The 23,314-nt window shown below is 35.6% G+C and overlaps 1 protein-coding gene across 1 annotated transcript in view; it reads left to right on the forward strand.

Annotated features, from left to right (window-relative positions):
• Positions 1 to 20,840, forward strand: part of LOC121986721 (glutathione S-transferase T2-like) — a 36,819-nt gene extending 15,979 nt beyond the window's left edge. The window contains exon 3 of the mRNA XM_042540666.1: positions 20,133 to 20,840. Coding sequence (XP_042396600.1) covers positions 20,133 to 20,840 — 708 coding nt within the window. The remainder of the gene's footprint in view (positions 1 to 20,132) is intronic.
• The last annotated feature ends 2,474 nt before the right edge of the window (positions 20,841 to 23,314 follow it).

Consider the following 23,314-nt stretch of genomic DNA (forward strand, 5'->3'; position numbering starts at 1 on the left):
ACATCTATATTAACTCTCAGCCAAAGCTAACTCGAGTTTTAATATAAATGCGGATATTGATTCTATAAACAAGAGTTGCATAGAGATGTAATTGGTAATCGTTACCTACCGATCATACTAAGCCTTGGGCGTATTAGCCAAAGCTAACTCAAGGGTTAGTATGATGTGGATCTTATCCCACAAGAATTATAGAATTCAGTGGGAGCATCATTTAATTAAAGGCCTAATTAAATGATTTTAAAAGAATATGATATTTATTTCTGCAAATTTTCTGTTGTAGATAACCATGACGTCAAATACGAACATTTTCTCTCTGCGATCTGTCCTTAAGAAGGACAAGCTCAATGGAGCAAATTTCACGGACTGGCAGGAATCGAGAATAGTTCTCACCCAAGAACGTAAACTGTATGTTAGCCCCGCCAGCTGACCGAGATGCTTACAAGAAGCATCGAGATGACGCATTAGATGTGTCTTGTCTTATGCTCGCAACCATGAACTTTGAGCTTCGAAGCAACATAAGTTTATGAGCGCTTACGATATGGTTGAACATCTTTGTCACCTATATCAAGGACAAGCAAGGCAATGGAAGAGGAACTCAAAGAATACGGAAGATCTTAAGAAGAAGAGAAATAAGATTTCTAGTATAAATGTTATAGAAGTCAACCTCTATTTCTTCATCGTGGGTATTAGATACGGGATGTGCATTTGTACTAATGTACAAGCGATGAGGAATAGCAGAGCATGAAGGGTGAGATAGACCTACGAGTAGGCAATGGAGCACGAGTTGTTGCTATTCTGTAGGAACTTATCATCTATCTCTGCCCTCTGGGCTAGTACTAGAATTAGACGATTGTTGTTATGTGCCTGCCTTGAACATAATATCAGTTTCTTGTTTGGACAAGAGAGGATACTCGTTTATAATAAAGAACAAATGTTGTTCCGTCTTTTTAAACGATATGTTCTATTGTAGTGCACCTCTGATAAACGGACTCTACATTCTAGACCTAGAGAGCCCTGTCTATAACATAAATACCAAGAGGATCAAGTCGAATGACTTGAACCAAACTTACCTCTGGCACTGTCGCTTAGGTCATATAAATGACAAGCGCTTATCCCAGCTCCATAAGGATGGTTTGCTGGACTCATTTGATTTTGAATCATATGAGATATGCGAGTCATGCCTACGAGGCAAGATGACCAAGACTCCCTTTAGTGGGCACGCGAGAGAGCGCTGATTTGTTAGGACTCATACATAGTGATGTATGTGGCCCTTTCAATGTCGCTGCTAAAGGCGGTTATAGATACTTCATCACATTTTTATGTGTACTTGATGACACATAAGTCTCCTTTGAAAAGTTCAAAGAATTCAAGAATGAATTAACCAACTTGGCAAGAGTATTAAGGTACTTGATCAGATCGAGGTGGTGAATACTTAAGCCATGAGTTTCGTGACTACTTAGCTGAGTGTGGGATTTTATCTTAACTCACTCCTCCCGGAACACCACAGTGGAATGGTGTATCCGAAAGGAGGAATCGTACCTTATTAGATATGGTATAATCTATGATGAGTCACAGATCTTCCGACATATCTATGGGGATATGCTCTAGACACGGCAGCTTTCATACTCAACCGAGTTCCATCAAAGGCGTGATAAAGACACCATATAGGATATGGACCGGGAGAGATGCCAGGTGTCTTTATGAGGATTTGGGGTTGTGAGGCTTACGTCGACGTCAAGTCTCGGACAAATTAGGACCCAAATCGACAAGTGCTATTTCATCGGATATCCCAAGGAAACTAAGGATATTACTTCTACAACAAGGTAGTTGTGGCAAAGACTGGGTCTTTCTAGAAAGGGACTTTGTTTCTAGAAAGACTAGTGGGGTTCGATCTTGAAGAAGTTCAAGATGCGAACAATAGCACTAATGCCACGATGGAAATTGAACTAGAACCACAAAGTGTTGTGGATGATGTTGTTCTACAAGGAGTTGAGGAACAACAACCGGTTCATGTAGACATACCTCTTCGCAGGTCTGATAGGGTACGTAGATACTCATTTCTCTTGTCTGACCATGATGACATTGTGCTCATAGAGGATGAGCCTACCACCTATCAAGAAGCTGTGATGAGACCAGATTCTGAGAAATGGCTAGAAGCCATGAGATCCGAGATAGAATCCATGTACACCAACCAAGTATGGACTTTGGTTGATCCACATGAAGGGGTAAAACCCATTGGGTGCAAGTGGGTCTTTAAGAGAAAGACTGACATGGATGGACTTATCTATAAGGGTCGCTTGGTAGCTAAAGGTTTCAAGCAGATTCATGGTATTGACTATGATGAAACCTTTTCTCCAGTAGCGATGTTTAAGTCCATTCGGATCATGCTTGCTATTGCAGCCTACCATGACTATGAGATATGGCAGATGGATGTCAAAACCGCGTTTCTGAATGGAAACCTACTCGAGGATGTGTACATGACACAACCTGAGGGTTTTGTAGATCCACAGCATACTAGTAGAGTATGCAAGCTGCATAGGTCCACTTATGGACTAAAGCAAGCTTCTCGGAGCTGGAATCTTCGATTCGATGATGCGATCAAACAGTTTGGTTTCATCAAGAACGAAGATGAGCCTTGTGTCTACAAGAAGGTTGTAGGGGACATAGTTGTCTTCCTCATATTGTATGTGGATGACATACTACTCATTGGGAAGGACATCCCTATGCTTCAGTCTGTCAAGACATGGCTAAGGAGTTGCTTCTCAATGAAGGACTTAGGTGAGGCATCTCGCATTCTTGGGATACAGATCTATAGAGATAGATCTAAGAGATTGCTTGGCCTAAGTCGGAGTACATATATTAACAAGGTACTCCTTCGGTTTGCCATGCAGAACTCCAAGAAGGGATTTCGAAGACTCACGGTCCCTCTTCTAGAGAGGAGAGAGACCGCATGGATCAGATCCCTTATGCCTCGGCCATAGGATCGATCATATACGCCATCTGTGTACTCGACTGATGTCTCGTATGCTTGATACCAGTCAGATCCGGTGAAAGTCATTGGATAGCGGTCAAGAATATTCTTAAGTACTTACGAAGGACTAAAGAATATTTCTTGATATATGGAGGTAATGATGAGCTAACCGTAAAGGGTTACAAGACCGATCGGGATGATTACCGATCACGCGGTTCGTATTTTGCATTAATGGTGGTCTTGTCAGCTGGAAGAGTTGAGGATTGATAGAGTGTGATTCTACAAAGTATATTCTGGAGAACGAGGCTTGGATCCGCAAGTTCATCATCGAACTTGGGGTGGTTCCTAACATCGCTAATGAGCTCTATTGTGACAACAATGGAGCTATAGCACAGGCGAAGGTCGCTCACACCAGCGGACCAAGCACATACTACGGCTCTTCCATCTCATTCGAGATTATCGATAGAGGAGATGTGAAGATTTGAAGAGTACCTACAGAGGCTAACATCCCTTGACCAAGGCTTTGGCACAGAGGAAGCATGATGGTCACACTAGGTCTTTAGGCCTTAGAGCTTATACTGATTGGCACTAGTGCTAGTGGGAGATTGTTAGTTAGAGCCCTAGAGCCAATCATTTGCTGATTGTATGGACTCATGTATATCATATTCTTGTATATTAATAATGGCATTTGTTTGGTTATTATACTTATTTATATTAGTGCCAAATAGACTAAGTATAATAGCGTCCTTGAGTAGAAGGTTCATACCTATATCAATCGATTAGTTGAATCGATAGTGAGATGATATAGGGAACACTACTCTAAATCATTCCTAGTCGAGTATTAGCATTCAGGGACAATGTTAATACAATAAGACTAGCATGTAGGTCAGCTCGATGACTTGATCTCACAAGTCATGGATATAGAGATATCAAGTTGACACATGGGTATGCATTAGAGAATGTATACTGAATGACCTGCCATGAGAAAGTATCATGGATCGTTATATGAGTGTCATATACTTTCTCATGTGGCTATTAGTATGACTATTAGTCCTTAGACCTGAAGTCACCATGGATCCCTACATAAGGAGTTATGTACTTTAGTTTGAAATCAGCCGTCGCACGTGACGGTAGAAAGGGTGATTCTGGGTATATAACGAATTATGTAGAGGGATGTGAGTGATGTAGATGGGATCTATCCCTCCCATATGACAGGAGCGACATCGGTATTCTTGATAGAGTGAGACCACTAAGTGCATGGCCATGCCCAAATGAGTCAACATTAGATGTTGAGCTCATTTGATCGAGTGAGTCTACTTGGAGTTCAAGATTTAGATTGATTAGAGGATGACACGGTCTATGCCTCATATTGATCAATCTAGATGTCTAGGATAGAAGGACACTTGTCATTATTTTGTGAGTAGTCACAATTGGTAGTCACAAGGTGATGTCGGATCTCGACATTCTTGTAACTTGGGTAGTAATGATGTGTTGCTAGATACCGCTCATTACTTATGCTCCTAAATGGGTTTAGGCCATTGCCAACGTTACAAGAACCTATAGGGTCACACACTTAGGACAATTAGGTGGAGATTAGGTTCATATGATGAACCAAGAGGATTAGATTCATTTGATGAATCAAATTGGATTAAGAGTAATCCTAATTGGGCTAACTTGAGTTCGACTCAAGTTGATTCATGTGTTAAATGAGTCTAATTTAGATTTTGACTCATTGAATCAATTTAATTTAATGAATTAGATTCATTATATTAAGTTGGCTCGAATCAAATGGTTGGATTAGATCCACCATGGTAGAGATTGAGTCAAGTTTGACTTGACTTGAGAAGGAAGACCAAAGGTCAATTTTGACTTGACCTTTTGCCACCTCATCGGTGAGTTGGCATTAGGTGGACCAATAATGATGTTCCACATCATCATGGGTGCCACCTCATGGAAGTGACAAAGCCACTCTCTTAATGGTTTCATATTAATTGCAATTAATGTGATTTTATGGTTTCATATTAATTGCAATTAATGCAATTAATGTGAATTTTGAAATGTGGCCGGCCACTTTGTTTTGGGTGAAGAAATTCATTTTTCATTCACTTGTGTGCATCTTCCTCCTTCTCCCTCTCAAGCTCTCCCTCTCCCTCTCCTCCCTTGGCCGAACCACATAGGTGCTAGCACACCTTGGTTTTTGGTCATTTCCATCTAGTGTGTCCGTGTGGATACTTCTAGAGGACCGGCGCTTGACGGTCTTGAGATCCGGCATCATTTGGACGAGCGGGAACGCGAAGGGCATCGCATCAAAGGTATAAATGGTTTATCCTTATGTAGATCTACTGTAGATTAAAGTTTTCAAACTTGTACTCGTATTTTCGTTCGGTTTTACCTTGCACGAGATCCGTGGCTTGGGCGATTCGGGGTTTCCGCGACGCGAAAAGCGGTTTTCGCGGCCCGAATAACCCAACACAAGAAGCCGCTAGGACCATGTTGAATGAATATAAACTATCTAACCAATTCTGGGCTGAAGCAATTAATACAGCCTGTTATATACAAAATAGAATTTTACTTAATAAATATCAAAATAAAACACCTTATGAAATATATTATAATAAAATTCCTAACTTAAACTATTTAAAAGTATTTGGATGTAAAGTATTTATTTTAAACACCAAAGACTATTTAGAAAAATTTACATCAAAAATAACCCCAGGAATATTTTTAGGGTACTCAACAACTAGTAGGGCATATAGGGTTTACAACAAAAATATCCTAAAAGTTGAAGAAACTACAAATGTAATTTTTGATGAAGAAAATAACTTGCCTAATGTAGTAAATAAAAATATCAATATAGAAAATATTAACACATGAAGTTTAGAAGATGATGAAGAAATTTCACTTGAACCTAGTGAATACAAGAACCAGTTACTTACCCAACTATAAGACCAATAAGAACAAATAGTAATCACCCATCTGACCAAATTTTGGGAGATCCAACTCTAGGAGTCAGAACTGGGTCATCCTATAGGAACCTAAGCCAAATAGCCCTGATTTCCAAAATTGAACCCAAAACTATAGACGAAGTCGTACCCGACCCAGACTGGACACTAGTAATGCAAGAGGAATTAACCCAATTTGAAAGAAATCAGGTCTGGGAATTAGTACCTAAACCCATTAACAAGACCATAATTGATACTAAATGGATTTTTAGGAAAAAGTTAAATGATTAGGATGAAATAGTTAGAAACAAAGTAAGGTTAGTAGCTAAAGGGTTCAACCAAGTAGAAGGGTTAGACTATGATGAGACCTATGCCCCTGTAGCCAGACTTGAATCCATTAGGATGATGCTGGCCTATGCAGCACATAAAGGATTCAAGCTTTATCAAATGGATGTAAAATCCGTCTTTTTAAACGGATTTATCAAAGAAGAGGTATATGTAGGTCAACCCCCAGGATTTGAGGACTTAGAATATCCAAATCATGTTTTTAGGCTAAAAAAGGCCCTATATGGACTAAAACAAGCACCTAAGGCTTGGTATGAACGTCTATCCAATTATCTAATATCTAAAGGGTTCAACCAAGGTCAAATAGATCCAACCCTATTTGTAAAAATCCTAGAAAATGATATTTTTATAGCCCAAATATATGTAGACGATATAATTTTTGGCTCAACTAATTCCAAATTTTTAAAAGAATTTACCAAATTAATGGAAAATGAATTTGAAATTAGTTTAGTAGGAGAACTTAACTTTTTCCTAGGTCTACAAATTAAACAAACCAAAGATGGAATTTATATTTTTCAAACTAAATACGCTAAGGAATTAATTAGAAAATTTGGAATGGATAATTAAAAAATTATTAATACACCAATGGATACCAATATTAAAATTGATTCAGACTTAGAAGGAAAATCAATAGACTTAAAATACTATCGAAGTGCGATAGGAAGTCTATTATACCTAACTGCAAGTCGACCGAACATTCTTTTTACAATAGGTATGTGTGCAAGATATCAATCTTGTGCAAAAGAGTCACACTTAACATACGTTAAAAGAATACTTAGGTACATTAAAGGAACCCTAAATGTAGGATTATGGTACCCTAGATCTTGTACTCTTGATCTAACCGGCTATTCTGACTCAGACTATGTCGGGTGCAAGCTAGATAGAAAAAGCACAAGTGGTAGCTATCAATTTCTAGGTCAGTGCCTAGTAAGTTGGTCAAGTAGAACACTGTGTTGCTTTATCTACCACTGAAGCTAAATATATAGCCCTAGGTGAATGTGCATCTCAATTATTATGAATGATGCATACCCTAAAAGACTATCAACTAAAATATCAGAAAACAAAAATTTCAATTGATAATATAAGTTCAATTAATCTAACCAAAAACTCAATTTACCACTCAAGGACTAAACATATAGAAGTAAAACACAACTTTGTAAGGGATCACATAGCTAAGGGTGATATTGTATTTAACTATGTTGAGTCAAAATCAAACCTAGCTGACCTATTCACAAAGCCCCTACCTGAACTTGAGTTCAGTTCACTCTGAAGACAAATAGGGATGTGCTTAGTATAATAGAACTTATTTTCTGCTTACTATATTTTCTCAACTTGTTTTTAAAATTGGTTTTAAAATCCTAGGGAAATTTTTTTTCAAAATTCTAACTTTTTGTTAGTTTTTTCAAAAATCTGATTTAGCCGAGGATTTTACCTCTTAGAAATCATGTACCCCTAGTTTCAGCCAGAGCATCTCACAAGCACCCTAAGGTTAACTTGCTTGTGTTTGAAAATACTTAGAATGGTGTGAGATGCATAGGGTACTACCTGGACTTCAGAATGCTTATGTCTGTGCATCGACATAAGTCTGGGCTATAAATACCTAACTTACATTAATCAAGTTAAGTTATCCAGACTTAGACAAATATAACTGGATTACTAACTTAACTTGACTAACCAAGTGAAAATTGTTGCCCTCTAGGTAAACAGCTAGTAGCTAATGGTTAGACATGTGACCAAGAAAATTATGTATTGAGTTTTATTTGGTTACTCATGCTTGGATTATAGGACTTTTTGAATGTTTTTTGTGTGAGGGTGGCCTTAGCTAAAATTATTTAAATCAAGCTAAATTTGAATCAACTTGTAACCCTAAAAGAGTTCTTTTATAGAAGTTTTTTTTTAACATTTTACACTTTAAAGTTTTATCATCTATTTTTACAAACTTTTTAGCTAAGTTACTTTTCAAATCAAAATTTTCCCTTAGCTAAATCTATTTCTAAAATTAAGTTTTTGAGATTCTGAGTTCACTTGGCTAAAAAATCTTACAAGAAAATTTCCTCTAAAAAGCTAAGTGTTCTTGCAAAAAGCTTTTCAAATTTAACTAAGTATTTTTCAAAAGCTTTTTAAATTTGACTAAGTATTTTTCAAAAGCTTTTTAAATTTGACTAAGTATTTTTCAAAAGCTTTTCAAATTTATCAAAGTTTCAAAATTTACTTTAAAAGAAAATGTTTTTTTTTAATTATAATAAAAATTTTAATTTCACTTACCTAAAAGTGTTACAAGGAAATTTATTCTAAAAAGCTAAGTGTTTATCAAAGTATTCTTAGCTAATTCTTAGCTAAGTGTTTATCAAGCTAATTCTCTATTTAAACATTCTAAAAAGATCTCTCAAAAAGAAGTTATTCTTAGCTAAGGCCATTGATCTCTTTCTTTATTTTCTTGCTTGTTTTGATATATGGCAAAGGGGGAGAATATAAGAAAATTCAAAAGTATTCAAAAGTATAAGAAAATTCAAAATAAATTTTTAAGAGGAGCTTCTATTAAGGGGGAGTTTTTCTTTCAAAGTTTATACTTGTCTTTGAAAATCCTTTATAGCATTGTTTTACTTAACTTTAAATTTTCATTGTCATAATCAAAACGGGGGAGATTGTTGGTGCGGGAAGCATCCGACGATCGAACCCAAGTTTTGATAATGGAAAAGGGATTCAAAGTTAAGTTGTTTTGTTATCTAACATATGTGAATGAGGTTTTCAGGAAAGTCATAACTACGGTTAGGCAGGTGGAAAACCCTAGGGGGTGGTAACCCTAGGTCCTAGGGGGTGGTAACCCTAGGTGGAGGAAAACCCTAGGTCCTAGGGGGTGGTAACCCTAGGTGGTGGAAATCCTAAGGGGGGTAACCTTAGGTCCTACGGGGTGGTAACCCTAGGTGGCGAAAAACCATAGGGAGCGGTAACCCTAGGTCCTAGGGGGTGGTAACCCTAGGCAGAAAGTCTAGTCGGTCTGGAGGAACGGACTGGCATCAGGTATGCTCTCCTGAGTGGAGTAGGTGAGGACGCGTTCCCCGCAGAGGGAATAGTAGGCGTCGGTTCGACCTAGGGTTTCCGGTCGAAAATTCGAAGTCAGAATCGGACAATTCAAAGACTGTCAAACTTACTTTTCTAATATATTATCTGTTATGTTATAACTCTATTTTGCAGGAGACTAACATTTTGTGCAAGGGTAGAATTGACCAGGATCAGTCGACCGAACGTTTGGATCGGTCGACCGAACCCCCAAGCAGTAAGTCAAATTTCTAGCGAGTGGACCGGGCTCGACCAGGGGATCGGTCGACCTGACCTGGTTATCGGTCGACTGAACCGGAGACAAGAATTGACCAAATAGAAGCGGAGTGAGCGGATTGGGCAGATCGGATGAGGAGGAGATCATCTGATCGGTCGATCGAACGTGGGGATCGATCGACCGATCTACCTCGGGTCAAACCTTACCTGAGCTTTAAGGATCTGGATCAGTCCTGCGGAGCCTATAAAAGGAGCCTCGGGAAGTAGCTTCGACATCATCTCTCGAACAGAACATCCTGTGCACTTGTACGATGTTCTGAACGCTCAAACGACACTCTGCTGCTCTGACAACTGATGACTAACTTTCCTCATCTTGTGTGTTGTCAGTATTGTAATTCTTCATTCAGCACTTGTATTTTTAAGCTATAAAAGATTTACATGATTATAGCTATTGTCCAAAGTAAACGCTCAACGAACGTGGGCCTTGGAGTAGGAGTCCCTCTAGGCTCCGAACCAAGTAAATCTTAGTGTCTTTTGTTGTGTCTTGTTTAAGTTCCGCTGCTCTTACTCTAATTTCCGAATATGAAATGTGTGAAAGCCACGAGCGCTATTCACTCCCCTCCCCCCCCCCCCCCTTCTAGCGCTTCTCGATCCAACACTTTAGTCGAGCGTGTAGTTGCGAAGCCGTTTCTCTAGGAAGCATTTTAATGTTAAATAAATTGTTTAATAAAAGGTCTCTTTTATTGACCTTTGACTCGTTGGTCCCCTCGTGTAGCTTTACCAGACAGTCCCACGGTTCTTTATCGTTGTCGTATGGGCTGACTCGGTTCAACTCCTCCATTGTGAGCCCGCACTGAATGGTGTTGATCACCTTGTAGTTTAGTTGTGCCTTCTTGATCATTCCATCTTTTGTTGGAGGTGTGTAGCCTTTCATTATTGTAAACCACAGTTCAATATCAGACTTAAGGTCGGACGATGTTGTCCATCTTGTTCTTCCAATAGCTGAAGTTGTCCCCTTTGAATAGAGAAGGTCGGACGGTGTTGTATCCTTCTTAGTAGGAATTTGACATCATTGACTACAAGGAAAAAAAATAACAAAACAAATTTTCAAGACTTTCGTCTTGGGATTAGTAGTGATGGAAAAGAAATAAGAAAAAGAAAGAGAATTTTAAAATAAAAAGAAAGAAAAAGTTTTAAAAGTGCTATGAAAAACAGTTAAGTATTTTCAGAGCTACGAGGCTATGATACCAATTGTTAGATCGAATGGGTGCGATGGAGAGGGGTGAATATCGCGCTTTTAAAACTCTTCTTTTACTTGTTAAAAATAAAGTCGTGCAGCGGAAAAATAAAGACCAGTTCGGTTACTTGGTTCGGAGCCTAGGTCAACTCCTACTCCAAAGCCCGCGATTCTTGACCGCACCGATGGGCAATCCACTAAGATCCTTCTTTCTGAAAACCTCGGAAAGAAGCAATGCGTACAATATGCAAGATAGTAACACCCTACTATCTTGTAAGAGTTTAAGTACAATGCAAGTATAAATAAATGTACCGACAATAATAAAAGATGAAGCTTGGTTGGCACTTCTGGATGGAGCAGCTTGCAAGTTGTATAGCAGTAGCATGATCAGCAGAAGCTTGCATAGTGATTAATTTCAAACCAAACAGCATTATACAGTCTCTAGCCTCGAGCTCTCTTTTATAAGAATCGTCAATGTTCGATCGATCGATCCCTGGGTTCGGTCGACCAAACCATTTCCCTTCCTTCCTGGCTGAGATCCGATACTGATTCGATCTTCGGCAATTAATGACCATTAAGGGTTCGGTCGATCGATCTCTGTGTTCGGTCGACCGAACAGGCTCCTTCCCTGTTCATCAAGATTTGTCGAGATTTACATTTACTGTGCCTTTAATATTGATCGTTCGATCAATCGATCCTCTAGTTCGGTCGACCGATCAGTGTAGTTTCCTTCGTTACTGATTGTTGCTGATTGAATTGATCTATGCTGAGTCAACCTGATTCAGTCGACCGATCCCTACGTTCGGTCGACCAATCAGGTCATAATCTGCAAAACAGTGTTTGACGAAGTATCCCTGCAACACAAAGGTTAGCACAGTAATATATAATGCATGAGTAATATTAAACAGTAGAACCTGTCTTGATCTCAACTTGGAAACCTTCCCAGTTTCTTCAGTTGGATCAGCGACCTTAGGTTGTTCCCTTCAAGAACTTGACCTCTCTGTCGCTCCTCCAGTTGTTTACCTCAACCTATCTATCAAACATTGATCCTCCAAATCTTGTTTAGACTTTTCACTTAGCCTTGATCGGCTCACCAGAACTTTTCTCTTGATCTTCGGTCCTCCAGACCGCTCGATCGCACCGCCAAGCGTCGGGTCCTCTCGCCCCACTTGGAATTTCACTTGGGTTCCACGATCTGCTAAGACTTCTCCTGCCTAGCCTCCAACTAGGTCTTCCCCGGTTGAGTAAACAGCCTGCACACTTAGTCAACTTGTTAGTTCACAACAAGACTTAACTTGAACCTTTGACAACATCAAAACTAAGATTTGATTCTGGTGCAACATGGACCAACAATTAGGACTGAAGGATGTCCACATATCTCCACAATGGCATGATATTGTCTACTTTGGACTTAGGCCTCATGGCTTTTCTCTTGGGCTCTCCCTAAAGGACCTCATACTAATGGAGATATCCTACATCCTTTTTAAACCCATGATGTTTACCAAATCTTTCCAATGTGGGACTTTGATTGAACCCCAACAATCCTCCTCTCAAACGAAAGACCACAATTACTCTCATGGTCCGGACCTCCCCACGAGCATTCGGTCACCCTGACAAACTCTGGGTCTCCCCACAAGTATCCACATCCGAACACCTTGACCTACTTCGGGCCTCCCCGCGAGCATTCGATCACCTTGACCTGCTTCGAGCATCCAGTCACCCAACTGACCTACTCCAGGCTTCCCCGCAAGCATCTGGTCATCCTGACCTGCTCCGGACCTCCCCACAAGCATCCAATCATCCTGACCTACTTGCCTCCCCACAAGTATCCGATCACTCATGACCAGCCCCGGGCCTACCCTCAACTTCGTTTTAAGGCTGCCCCATATGGCATCTGGTCTGGACCATGGCTCTGATACCACTTGTTTGGACCGAAGGATATCCACATATCTCTACAATGACATGATATTGTCCACTTTGGGTCTAGACCCTCATGGCTTTGCTCTTAGGCTCTCCCTAAAAGGTCTCATACCAATGGAGATATCCTACATCCTTTTTAAACCTATGATATTTATCAAATCTTTCCAATGTGATACTTTGATTGAACCCTAATAGATATAAAGTGAAAAACATTAGGAGGAAGCAACCCTAGGTAATGAGAAGTCTTGGAGGAGTGAACTCCAAGCATGTGTGATCGAACGTGCGATCTACTAGACCAGCGAATCTTGAATACTGCTAACACTCTTTATTTTATTATTTTATATCTATTGTGCTAACTTAGTGTTACATAAAAGTTTTAGTTGATAAGGTTGATCAGACACTAAGTAAGACCAGAAAAAGTCCAAATAGATCTAAAAGACCAAATGTTTGGAAGGTAAGGTCACGTAAACAACTGGAGGAGAGAGATCCAGTGAGGACGAGTCCCAATGGAACTATAAGCGTTGGTCCAACTTAGATCCATTTTAGAAATCTAAGTTGATACCAAGACTAGATCCTAGTCAAATCGGATAGGATCTAATTCATATTTTTTAAGCGTCAACTCTGTTTGTAGGTATTTTTTGTTATTTTGAACTAACATATTTTATAGTAGTTAGAAGCTTTGGATGAACAATGCTAGAGGTGCCTCAGTTGAATAGAGGATACCTTGGATAAACAATATAGGAGGCACCTCAGCTAATTGGAGGCACCTCAGATGAGTCACTAAAGGCGCCCTGGATGGATGGATGGAGGAGTCTCCACGCAAATAAACTTCACAAATGAAGTTTCAGCTATTGGAGTGCCCTGGATTGATTAGGGGTGCCTCGGATGGGACTGGAGGCACCCTCGGAGGATTGGAGGTGTCCTCAGACTGATAAACATCAATGAACTCAGATCAAATCAGCTCAAATGGAGGCGCCTTGGGTCATTAGAGGCGTCTCCAATGCAGTATAAAAGAGGGGTTTGGCCAGCTTTTTCTACATCAACTTTCTACAAGCCTTCTAGCTCTTTCTATTGCATCGTCTCACTGCTATCTCTTTTCTATGACTCTACTACATCTAATTACTAGAGACACACCGACATCGAGCTTCGTTCTTCAACTATATTTTCGTATATGTAAAATTGGTGTTTTTAATTAAGTTAATTTTCTATTGTTATAAGAAAGTGTAGCTTACACTTTCTTCAATTTGTAATCGAAGTTTGATTTTTAGTAGATTTCCTAATTGATATGGTCCAATGAATCATGGGCTTTGAAGTAGGAGTCGTCGAAGGCTTCGAACAAAATAAAACCAACTAGTGTACTTATTTTTCACTGTGCTTGATTATTTAATATTTCCACAACATACTTAGTTTTTCGATAAATTTTTAAAATTGAAAAGAAATTTTTTAAAGCAAGATTCACCATTCTCTCTTGTTCTTTTCGATCCTACATAATACTTGGACTTTTCTCTTACCAACTTCCCATTGAACTTTTGATCACCAAGTATCCGATCTACTTTAATTCACTTGAACTTTTCTCTTGCCAATATCTCGTTAAACTTTCGATCACCAAGTATCTAGTCAATTGTGACCCACTTCGACTTCTCGTCTTCGTGCTAACTTCTTGTTGGTTTTTCGATTACCAGGTGTCCAATCAACTATGACTCACTTGGAATTTTCTCGCCTCATTTCGACGTCGCATTGGACTTCCGACACCGTCGAGTTTTCAGTCAATCTCGACATACTTGACTTTTTGTACCAATTCTCTATTGGACTTCTGACATCATCCATTATTCAGTCAATCTTGACTTACTTTACATCTTACGTACTAACATATTGATCAAATATCGAAACTCAAACTCAAAAAATCTGAACTTAATCAACTTGATCAACTTTAACCTGAGATCGATTGCACCATCGAAAATATCTTCCACCTTAATTTTTTATCTCAAAAATACTTTATTTTTAAAGTTATTATAAGAAATTTTAATTAAATTATTTTACATTGTAGTAATTTTAGTATAATAATTTTGGTCAAAACTATAATATGTATAACGATTTTAACTATAAATACTATACGTTATAATAGTTATGTTCAAAATTATTATACATATAATAATTTTGACCGATTAAATTCGAATAATTTTAATTAAGTTTGAGTAATTCTAATCAAGTTAGAAAAAATATTTTAATATAATAAAATTTTATGTGTAATAAATTTAAGTAAATTGAAATCGCTTTATTTAAAGATATTTTTAAAATGAAAAGTATAATAAAGTATATTTTTTTTTACTTATACGGATCGCTCGGTAATGGACTAGGATTGTCCCGTATATTGAGGGAAAAAATTCTTTTAAAATTTAAAATTAAAGTTAAAAATTTAATAGTTTCATCGACTTCATCTATTTAATCCCTAATCTAAATTTAAATTTTTTAATATTTATATATATTTTTTATTTTTTTATTTTTTAGAACTGATCGATTAATTCGTCTAATTTACCAATGTCGAATTGGATTAAGAATTTCATAATCCATTGAGATGGCTGATTGGTTTGCCCCATCGTACAATAGATTTTTAAAGAATTGACACGTCATAGATTTTTAAAGAATTGACACATCCGATCATAAATTGATCTTTGACGTTTGACACTCTTATACACTGCTATATATATAATCTGGAGTTACCTTTAATGACACGTAGAATTTTGATATAGTCAAGATAAATATTTTTTTATATGTTAGTCATTATTTTTAAGATTAGTAGTCATCTGTGATTTATTTTCTCCTTGATTGATAAAAACATTAGGAATGAATATATTCATCTTTTACCACTATGACATTTTCTTTGGTGAGAGGTGATTGGTTAAGTTGTCTTTTGTCATGTTGATTTATTTAATTTCATTGAAAGAAAGGAACATAGGTTTGTTGGAGAAAATTTATATGCAGTTCTTAATTATAAATAAAATTTTATATATAATTTTTATTATATAAAAACCAATAATTTCTACTTTCTAACTTAAACATAATATATATTAATTTATCTAATTATCAATGTACTTTTTAAATATGTCTAAAAATAAATTTTCTTAAATTCAACATATTAAATTAGAATCTATTATATTTTTTATTAAATTGAACATGATTCTTTTTCTACCTGAATTGAATGAAAAATATACTTGATAGATTGTCTTTAGTGCTTAATTAAATGAAAAATATACTAGATTACTTTTAAATAGTGTTTGATTAAAAATATAGTAGATTCTCTTTAAATGGTACTAAAATTAGGAGAAATTATATTAAATAAGAAAAAATATGCTCAATTTTCTATTCTAACCAAACATACTGAATATCAATTTATCTAATTATCTCTCATATTTTTTAGATATAAAAAATTTTAAAATAAGTATAATTCCTCTTGAATTTATATTTTATATCAAATTGAACACTATTTTTTTTCTACATCAGTTGGATGAAAAATATACTAGATTCTTTTTTAATTATGTCAAATTTAGAAGAAATTATATTAAGCAGAAATATAATTATACCCAATTTGATAAAAAAAATATAGTCGATTCTTAAAGTACTAAATTAAAGAGAGATTATACTTATTTTTAGATTTTTTATAATTAAAAAATATGAGTGACAATTAAGTAATGATGTTTGTACGAGGAAATTGAAGCAAATAAAATTTTAAATATACGGAGTAGAAATAAAAATTTTTAAGGATGGAGACAATATATAAAGTTGAAGTTGTATTTAGGGATTATTTTTCTAATTTACTCGGATTTTTTTTTACTTTCGAGTTTCTCGTATTTTATTTTTACTAAAATATTTTCTATCTTGGTATTATGATTTGGTCGCACACATAGATTTTCTTTATTTAACTATATTTTAGTTATTTTCATAATTAAAAGGCACATCATTTTTAGAGTAAATTTTATTCTGAAAGTACTTTTTACTTTGTTAGAAAATTAGAGCATCCACAGTGGAAGCTCTTTCCGAGCTTCCACTGTGACGTGGACTTGGCGAAAAACCTCCCTCCCATAGTGGAGGGAGGTTTTTTGATTAAAACGAAGAAGCGGCTCTGTCGCTGCGGAGCCGCTTTTTCATCTTTTCATTTTTTTTAGAATTTTTTTAATAATTAAAAAAAATCAAAAAACCTGGTAATTAAAGTCTGCTTCTCATTTCAGTGAGAACAACCGTTGTATGCCGTTGAGCAACGGCTAATTTTTAGCCGTTGTTCAATGGTTATAATTTAATTTTTTAATATATAAAAAATCTATAAATATGAGATCTATTTCATTCATTCCATTCATTTCATTACTATCTTTGCTCTCAACTCAATTCTTCCTTTCATTCCCTATTTGTATTCGAGATGGATGAAAATCTCAATACTTCCTTTACGAATCCTTTGAATTCTTCAAATACGGAAGGAAATACATCTTCTCAAAATACTCGCATTCCTCCAAATATCCAATATCCTCATTTTTTCTCTCAACCACAATATCCTCCAAATTTTCAAAATATTTCATATGTTCCACAATATTCTCCAAATTTTCCAAATTCCCAAAGTTCTCAAATTTTTTTACAGCCGTGGAATCCAAGTAACACCGCCTCAGCTCCATTTGGTATGTATCCATCCCAAGACTGGTCAGCAATGGGTAGCCAACTTGGGATGCCTTATCCTTACGGGGTTTCTCCTACTCAACCACCTGTCATACTTTCGAATGAATCTAGAAGGGCGACTATTGATCCTGTTAGGATGTATACTAAAAGTCTATCTTTTGGTATAAACATTTATCTAGAAATAAGAATCACATTGGTCAAATGTCTACATTTATGATAAATGTAGTTGTTCAATTAATTTATATTGTAGATAACATGGTGTGTGGTGTCACACACAGAGGATCATGTTATCAGTACCTTATAAATTATAAACAGTAGCTCACGACCAAGATGGAAAGGAACAATCATTGGAAGGTCGCAGTGTAATTAGGTATTAATTTATCTTAACTATATAATTACACTAGTACACTTAGAGTGTATTGAGTAGGACCATTAGAGGTCGTTTCTTTTATACTGACTTTATAAAGAAACAAAGACCTCAGTTATTATGGAAGTGTGTGCTCTTAATCATAATATAATAACAAACACATATATTTGATATTTATTTCTTTAATTTATCAATGGGTGAGATTTAGTTTGATAAATCAATAAGCCCGATAAGTTGGGAAATGATATCACTTATAGTGTGTGTTGTTGATTATAGAAAGAAACTGTGTCCTAGTAATTTAGGTTGAGAATGTCCCCAAGAGGAGCTCATAAGGATTGTCATGTTAAACCCTGCAGGTGGACTTAGTCCGACATGACGATAAGGTTGAGTGGTACTACTCTTGGACTAAAATATTAATTAAATGAATTGTCAGTAACTCACTTAATTAGTGGACATTCGACATCTTAAACACAGGGAGACTAACACACTCAAAATAAGAAGGAGCCCAAAATGTAATTTGAGATTGGTGCGGTAGTTCAATAATAGTTCTCTAGTGGAATGAATTATTATTGATAAAATTAAGTTGTGTGTTCGGGGCGAACACAGGATGCTTAATTTTATCGGGAAGCCAAAACCAATTCCTCCTCTCGGTCCCTATCGTAGCCTCTTGTATATAGAAATTTATACCTCTCACATACTCACCTTCTTACCCATCTAATGGGGCCGGCCAAGCTAGCTTGGAACCCAAGCTAGGGCCGGCCAAGACCAAGTGGATGAGCCAAGTTGGTGGCCGGCCAAAGCTTGGGTCCCAAGCTTAGGTGGCCGGCCACTAAAATATTAAAAAGGATTTTTATTAAAATTATTTCTTATGTGGATATCATGAAGAGAGTTTAAAATTAAAAATTTCCTTTTATAGCTTTCTACAAAAGATTAAGAGAAGAGATTATTTGTAGATTAAAAGGATGGTTTTAATTTTTGGTAAAAACTTTCCTTATTTGTAAATCATCTACATGTTTAAAAGAGAGTTTAAAATTTGAAATCTTTCCTTATTTGTTGATTAAAAGGTGGATTTTAAATTTTAAGAAAACTTTCCTTTTTAACCATGTTCATGATTTAAAAGAGAGTTTAAAAATTAAATATTCTCTTTTATAAGTTTCTACAAAAGATTAAGAAAAGATTTGATATCTTTCCTTATTTGTAGATTAAAAGAGATTTTAATTTTTAGAGATAACTTTCTTTTTATCCACATGTTTAAAAGAAAGATTTTAATTTATTAAATTTCCTTTTTATAAACTAATCATGAAGGGATAAAATTATTGGAGAAATTTTTATAAATTTCCGGAAACAAATTAGGAAGTTTTAATTCTTGTTTAATTAAAACTCTCCTTGATTTGGGGAAAAAAGTGGTCGGCCATGTTATAATGAAAAGAAAAATTATTTTTAATTAAATAAATTTTTCCTTTTCATGACAAAAGAATTAAGGAAGTTTTTATTTAAATTTCCTTATTTGCCAAGATTAAGGATTATAAAAGAGGGAGTAGAGGAGGCTTTATGGTAAACGACTCTATTTTATTTTCTCCCTCTTTTCTTCCTTGGTGTGGCCGGCCCTTCTCCTTTTCTCTTCCTCTTGTGTGGCCGAAATCCTTTATCTCTTGGAGCTTGGAGGAGGTGGTCGGATCTAGCTTGAGGAAGAAGGAGAGAAAGCTTGCATCCCTTGGAGCATAATTGGTGAAAAAAAGTTCTTCATCCTTTAGAAGATATGCTTGGCCGAAACTTGAAGGAAGGAAGAAGAAGGTGCCTTGGTGGTTCTCATCTCGGAAGATCGTTGCCCACACAACGTCCGGGATTAGAAGAGGAATACGGTAGAAGACCTAGAGGTTTTTGTTTGCAAAAGAAAAGGTATACTAGTATTTAATTTCCGCATCATGCTAGTTTTATTTCTTTGTAAAAATACCAAATACAAGAGGCATGCGATTCTAGTATTTCGAATTAGTTTTCGATGTTGTGTTCTTTTGTTTTTCTTTTCTTTGTGATTTGATTGTTCCTTTTGGTTGACCTAAAGTTATTTAAGGAAATTAAATATTAGCTTTCCTTAAAAGGCTTTGTCTAGGCGGTGGTGGTTGTTCCCATATCCAAGAAGGTCATGTGCCTCGCCATGCAGTCCTGGAAGCCAATTTTGGAAATTAATATTTAATGGAATTAATAACCTAGGTGATTTGGATCGAACGTGTTAAGTTCCGCAGGAGATCCAAGTCTAAACCTAAATGAACAAATAAATTAAACTTAGGATCAAACGTGTTAAGTTCCGCAGGCGATCCAAGTTTAATTTAAAAGAACACATGGTAGCTAGGAAAAGGTTCAGACCTTTGTACAAAATTTTTGTACAGTGGAACCATTAGGTTTTCTGAGTAGCAACCAACAGATCCATCTATCAGCGACAAAGAATCTCTAACGCCATCATCTGTTCCAGCAACTCAGGTGCCACCACACTCATCACAAGAAGAGCGTGAAGTTGAGCTGGAGGAAAATGAATCGAAAAGAAGATTTTGGTCTCCCGATGAAGATGTGGTCCTTGCGAAGTCATGGGCAACTATAAGCACTGATGCAATCATTGGTAATGACCAGAAGGATCAAGCTTTTTGGAAACGTATTGCTGATTACTACAACAAACATCGTCCCACTGGATCTATGATGAGAAGTTATCAGCGTCTGAAATCATATTATTACAGGTTTGCACCGATGGTAAATGAATTTTCTGCAACTTATAATAATTTTTATACTCATCGGCAAAGCGGTTGGAGTGACGAGAATGTGTTGGAAAATGCACTGAATATGTGGAAAGCCAACAACAATAACAAGGATTTTAAGTATATGCATGTATGGAGGGTTCTCAAAGACTACGAGAAATATATTGCACAATCAGTTGCTCATTACTCTAACAAGAAGGCAAGGACATCCGAGTCAGGAGGAAACACTTCAACATCAAATCCAGATACAAGTGTTGATTCAGATGACTCTGAAGTCCGCATTCGTCCGATAGGGCAAAAGGCAGCGAAGAGGAAGGGTAAATCTAAAGCCAGAGAGGGCGACACAATGGAACATAACATCGACAAAAAATGACAAGATATTAAAGAATATCAAATGCAAAAAATGGCTCTGCGGAAAGCCGAGATCTTTCATAAGGATTATGAAATTCTTATGAATGATACGAGTGAGATGACATCAGGACAACTTTATTTACATGAGAAATGGTGGAAAAAATTAAACAGAGACATGGCCTGGTGTAGATGAGTTTACGTTTATTTTTATATATTATTATAATGTATGTCTTTTCATTTGATGCACTGTAATATTTATGTTTTTTTAAATTATTAATGTTATTTCATGTTAGCAAGTGGTAAATTTAAATTTTATAAAAATTTAATGGTGTATAATGTAAAATATGAAGGATAAATGAGAATTATATATAATGAAAAGTGTGGGACCCATGAAGGAGTTGTTGAGAGATTTTTTGATAGTGAAAAGAGGTGTAAGATTTTTAACTTTTGATGTGACGCAGATGTGACAACGAAAGAGTTCACAGTAGATTTTAACCACTGTGGATGCTCTTATTATGCAAATCTAAAATTTGCCATTATGCTTATAAACCAGTCATAATTATCGGATCGGATCAGACAAATTTTGCATTGTTTTCTAAAAAAAATCTTGCATTATAATTTTAAATTTTAAAAAGAATCTGAACAATTCAATCTCAAGGAAGGAAAGTAAGTTTGTTTTCCTCCTAAATGTACTTTATTTTTAAAGTTATTATAAGAAATTTTAATTAAATTATTTTACGTTGTCGTAATTTTAGTATAATAATTTTGCTCAAAACTATAATATGTATAACAATTTTAACTATAAATACTGTACGTCATAATTGTTTGATCATAATTATTATACATATAATAATTTTGACCGATTAAATTAGAATAATTTAAATTAACTTTGAGTAATTCTTAGAAAAATTATTTTAATATAATAAGATTTTGTGTAATAAATTTAATTAAATTGAAACACTTTTATTTAAAGATATTTTTAAAATGAAAAGTATAATAATTTTTTTTATATAATTTTTTTTAGCATAGGAGATCCTTTTTCAAAAAAATAAATCCCCAATAAAATAATATCATTATCTCCTTGTTAATTTACATATAATTAGAGCTGTTTATTTGAGGTGGTCCATCCAAGTGACCCATCTTACCAAATAATTTAAGTAAATTAGATTAATATTTTATCAACATATTTAAAACAACTCCAGGTGGGTTGACCCGTTTGGGTCGTGACCTACGCAGGTCGACCTATGATGGGCTTGGTTATCTCACAAGTTGAGAAAAAAAACTTTTAGAATTTAAAACTAAAATCGAAAACTCAATCGATTCGTAGACTTCACAGCCACATCCATGATCTATATACTGCACACCCTTGGGTGTCAGGCGTAGACGCCCCTCACAACCACATTAGTTAGGGTGCCTAATAGTGATCCTAACTCCCTGACCTATGAGGGACGCTCATGCCTACCATCTATAGGATGTGCAAGCTATTACAATCTTATATGTCATACTTATTATGTCACACACTACCAGGGACGGATCCAGGAATTAAAAGTGGACTGGGCTGATTCTGAGTTGATTGAGTTTGCCAAGGATATTATAAAAGGGGTCTGAGTTTACTTTACACGAGCACATTATCATCCTAGCATTTCCTATATTTTATTAAATTTTAAACAAAATTATATACGAATTTATAAATAGAACGGTAAACAATTTATAAATAAATTAAAATTATATTTGATATATTATTTGAGGTAGATTAATAATATATTTAAAATGAGATAGATAAAAATTCTATTTGAAATTAATTTTATCTGGTTAATTTTAAAATAAATATATAAATAATTTTTTAATCCAACTAGAAATATAATATTTTTATCTTAAAATTAACTATGGATTTTTAATAGACGGAAATTTTTTTATATATATATTTTAATTTTCTTATAGGGAAAGAATTATTGATAGGGTGAATTAATATGTGTCTAAAATATTTATGTAATTAAATTTATTAGTTATTGTTATGTACGGTAGAAAGATCTTCTTCTTATGTGAGATGACCAAAGTTGACTTTGAGATAGAGGTGTGAAATTCAAATTTTTCAATGATTTTGTCAAAGGGCTGGGCTACAGCACAGCCCAGCCCTTACATAAATCCGTCACTGCACACTACACTATGTGAACATCTAATTTTTAATTTCGTTTTAATTTTTTTATGTTTAATTTTATAACTCAATTCTAAAATTCTAAAGATAAAATCTGATTGACATAACCAATGCTAAAAAATTTTTAAAAAAAATATGTATATATATAATTTTTCGGAGGACTCTTGGGTTGATCTGTTTAACTCACCTTGGATCGAGTTGAGGATTTCCTAATCTTGCTCTGTCTTATGAATTTTTGATGGGTCAAATCTCATCACGGATCGACTCATTTGATAGCATATATAATCTTGAATTCGCTTTGTCATATTCTCACAGATATAATTAAGTTGGTACTTGCATGA

Source organism: Zingiber officinale, chromosome 5B, assembly GCF_018446385.1.
Source record: "Zingiber officinale cultivar Zhangliang chromosome 5B, Zo_v1.1, whole genome shotgun sequence".
In the NCBI taxonomy this organism is placed as follows: Eukaryota; Viridiplantae; Streptophyta; class Magnoliopsida; order Zingiberales; family Zingiberaceae; genus Zingiber; species Zingiber officinale.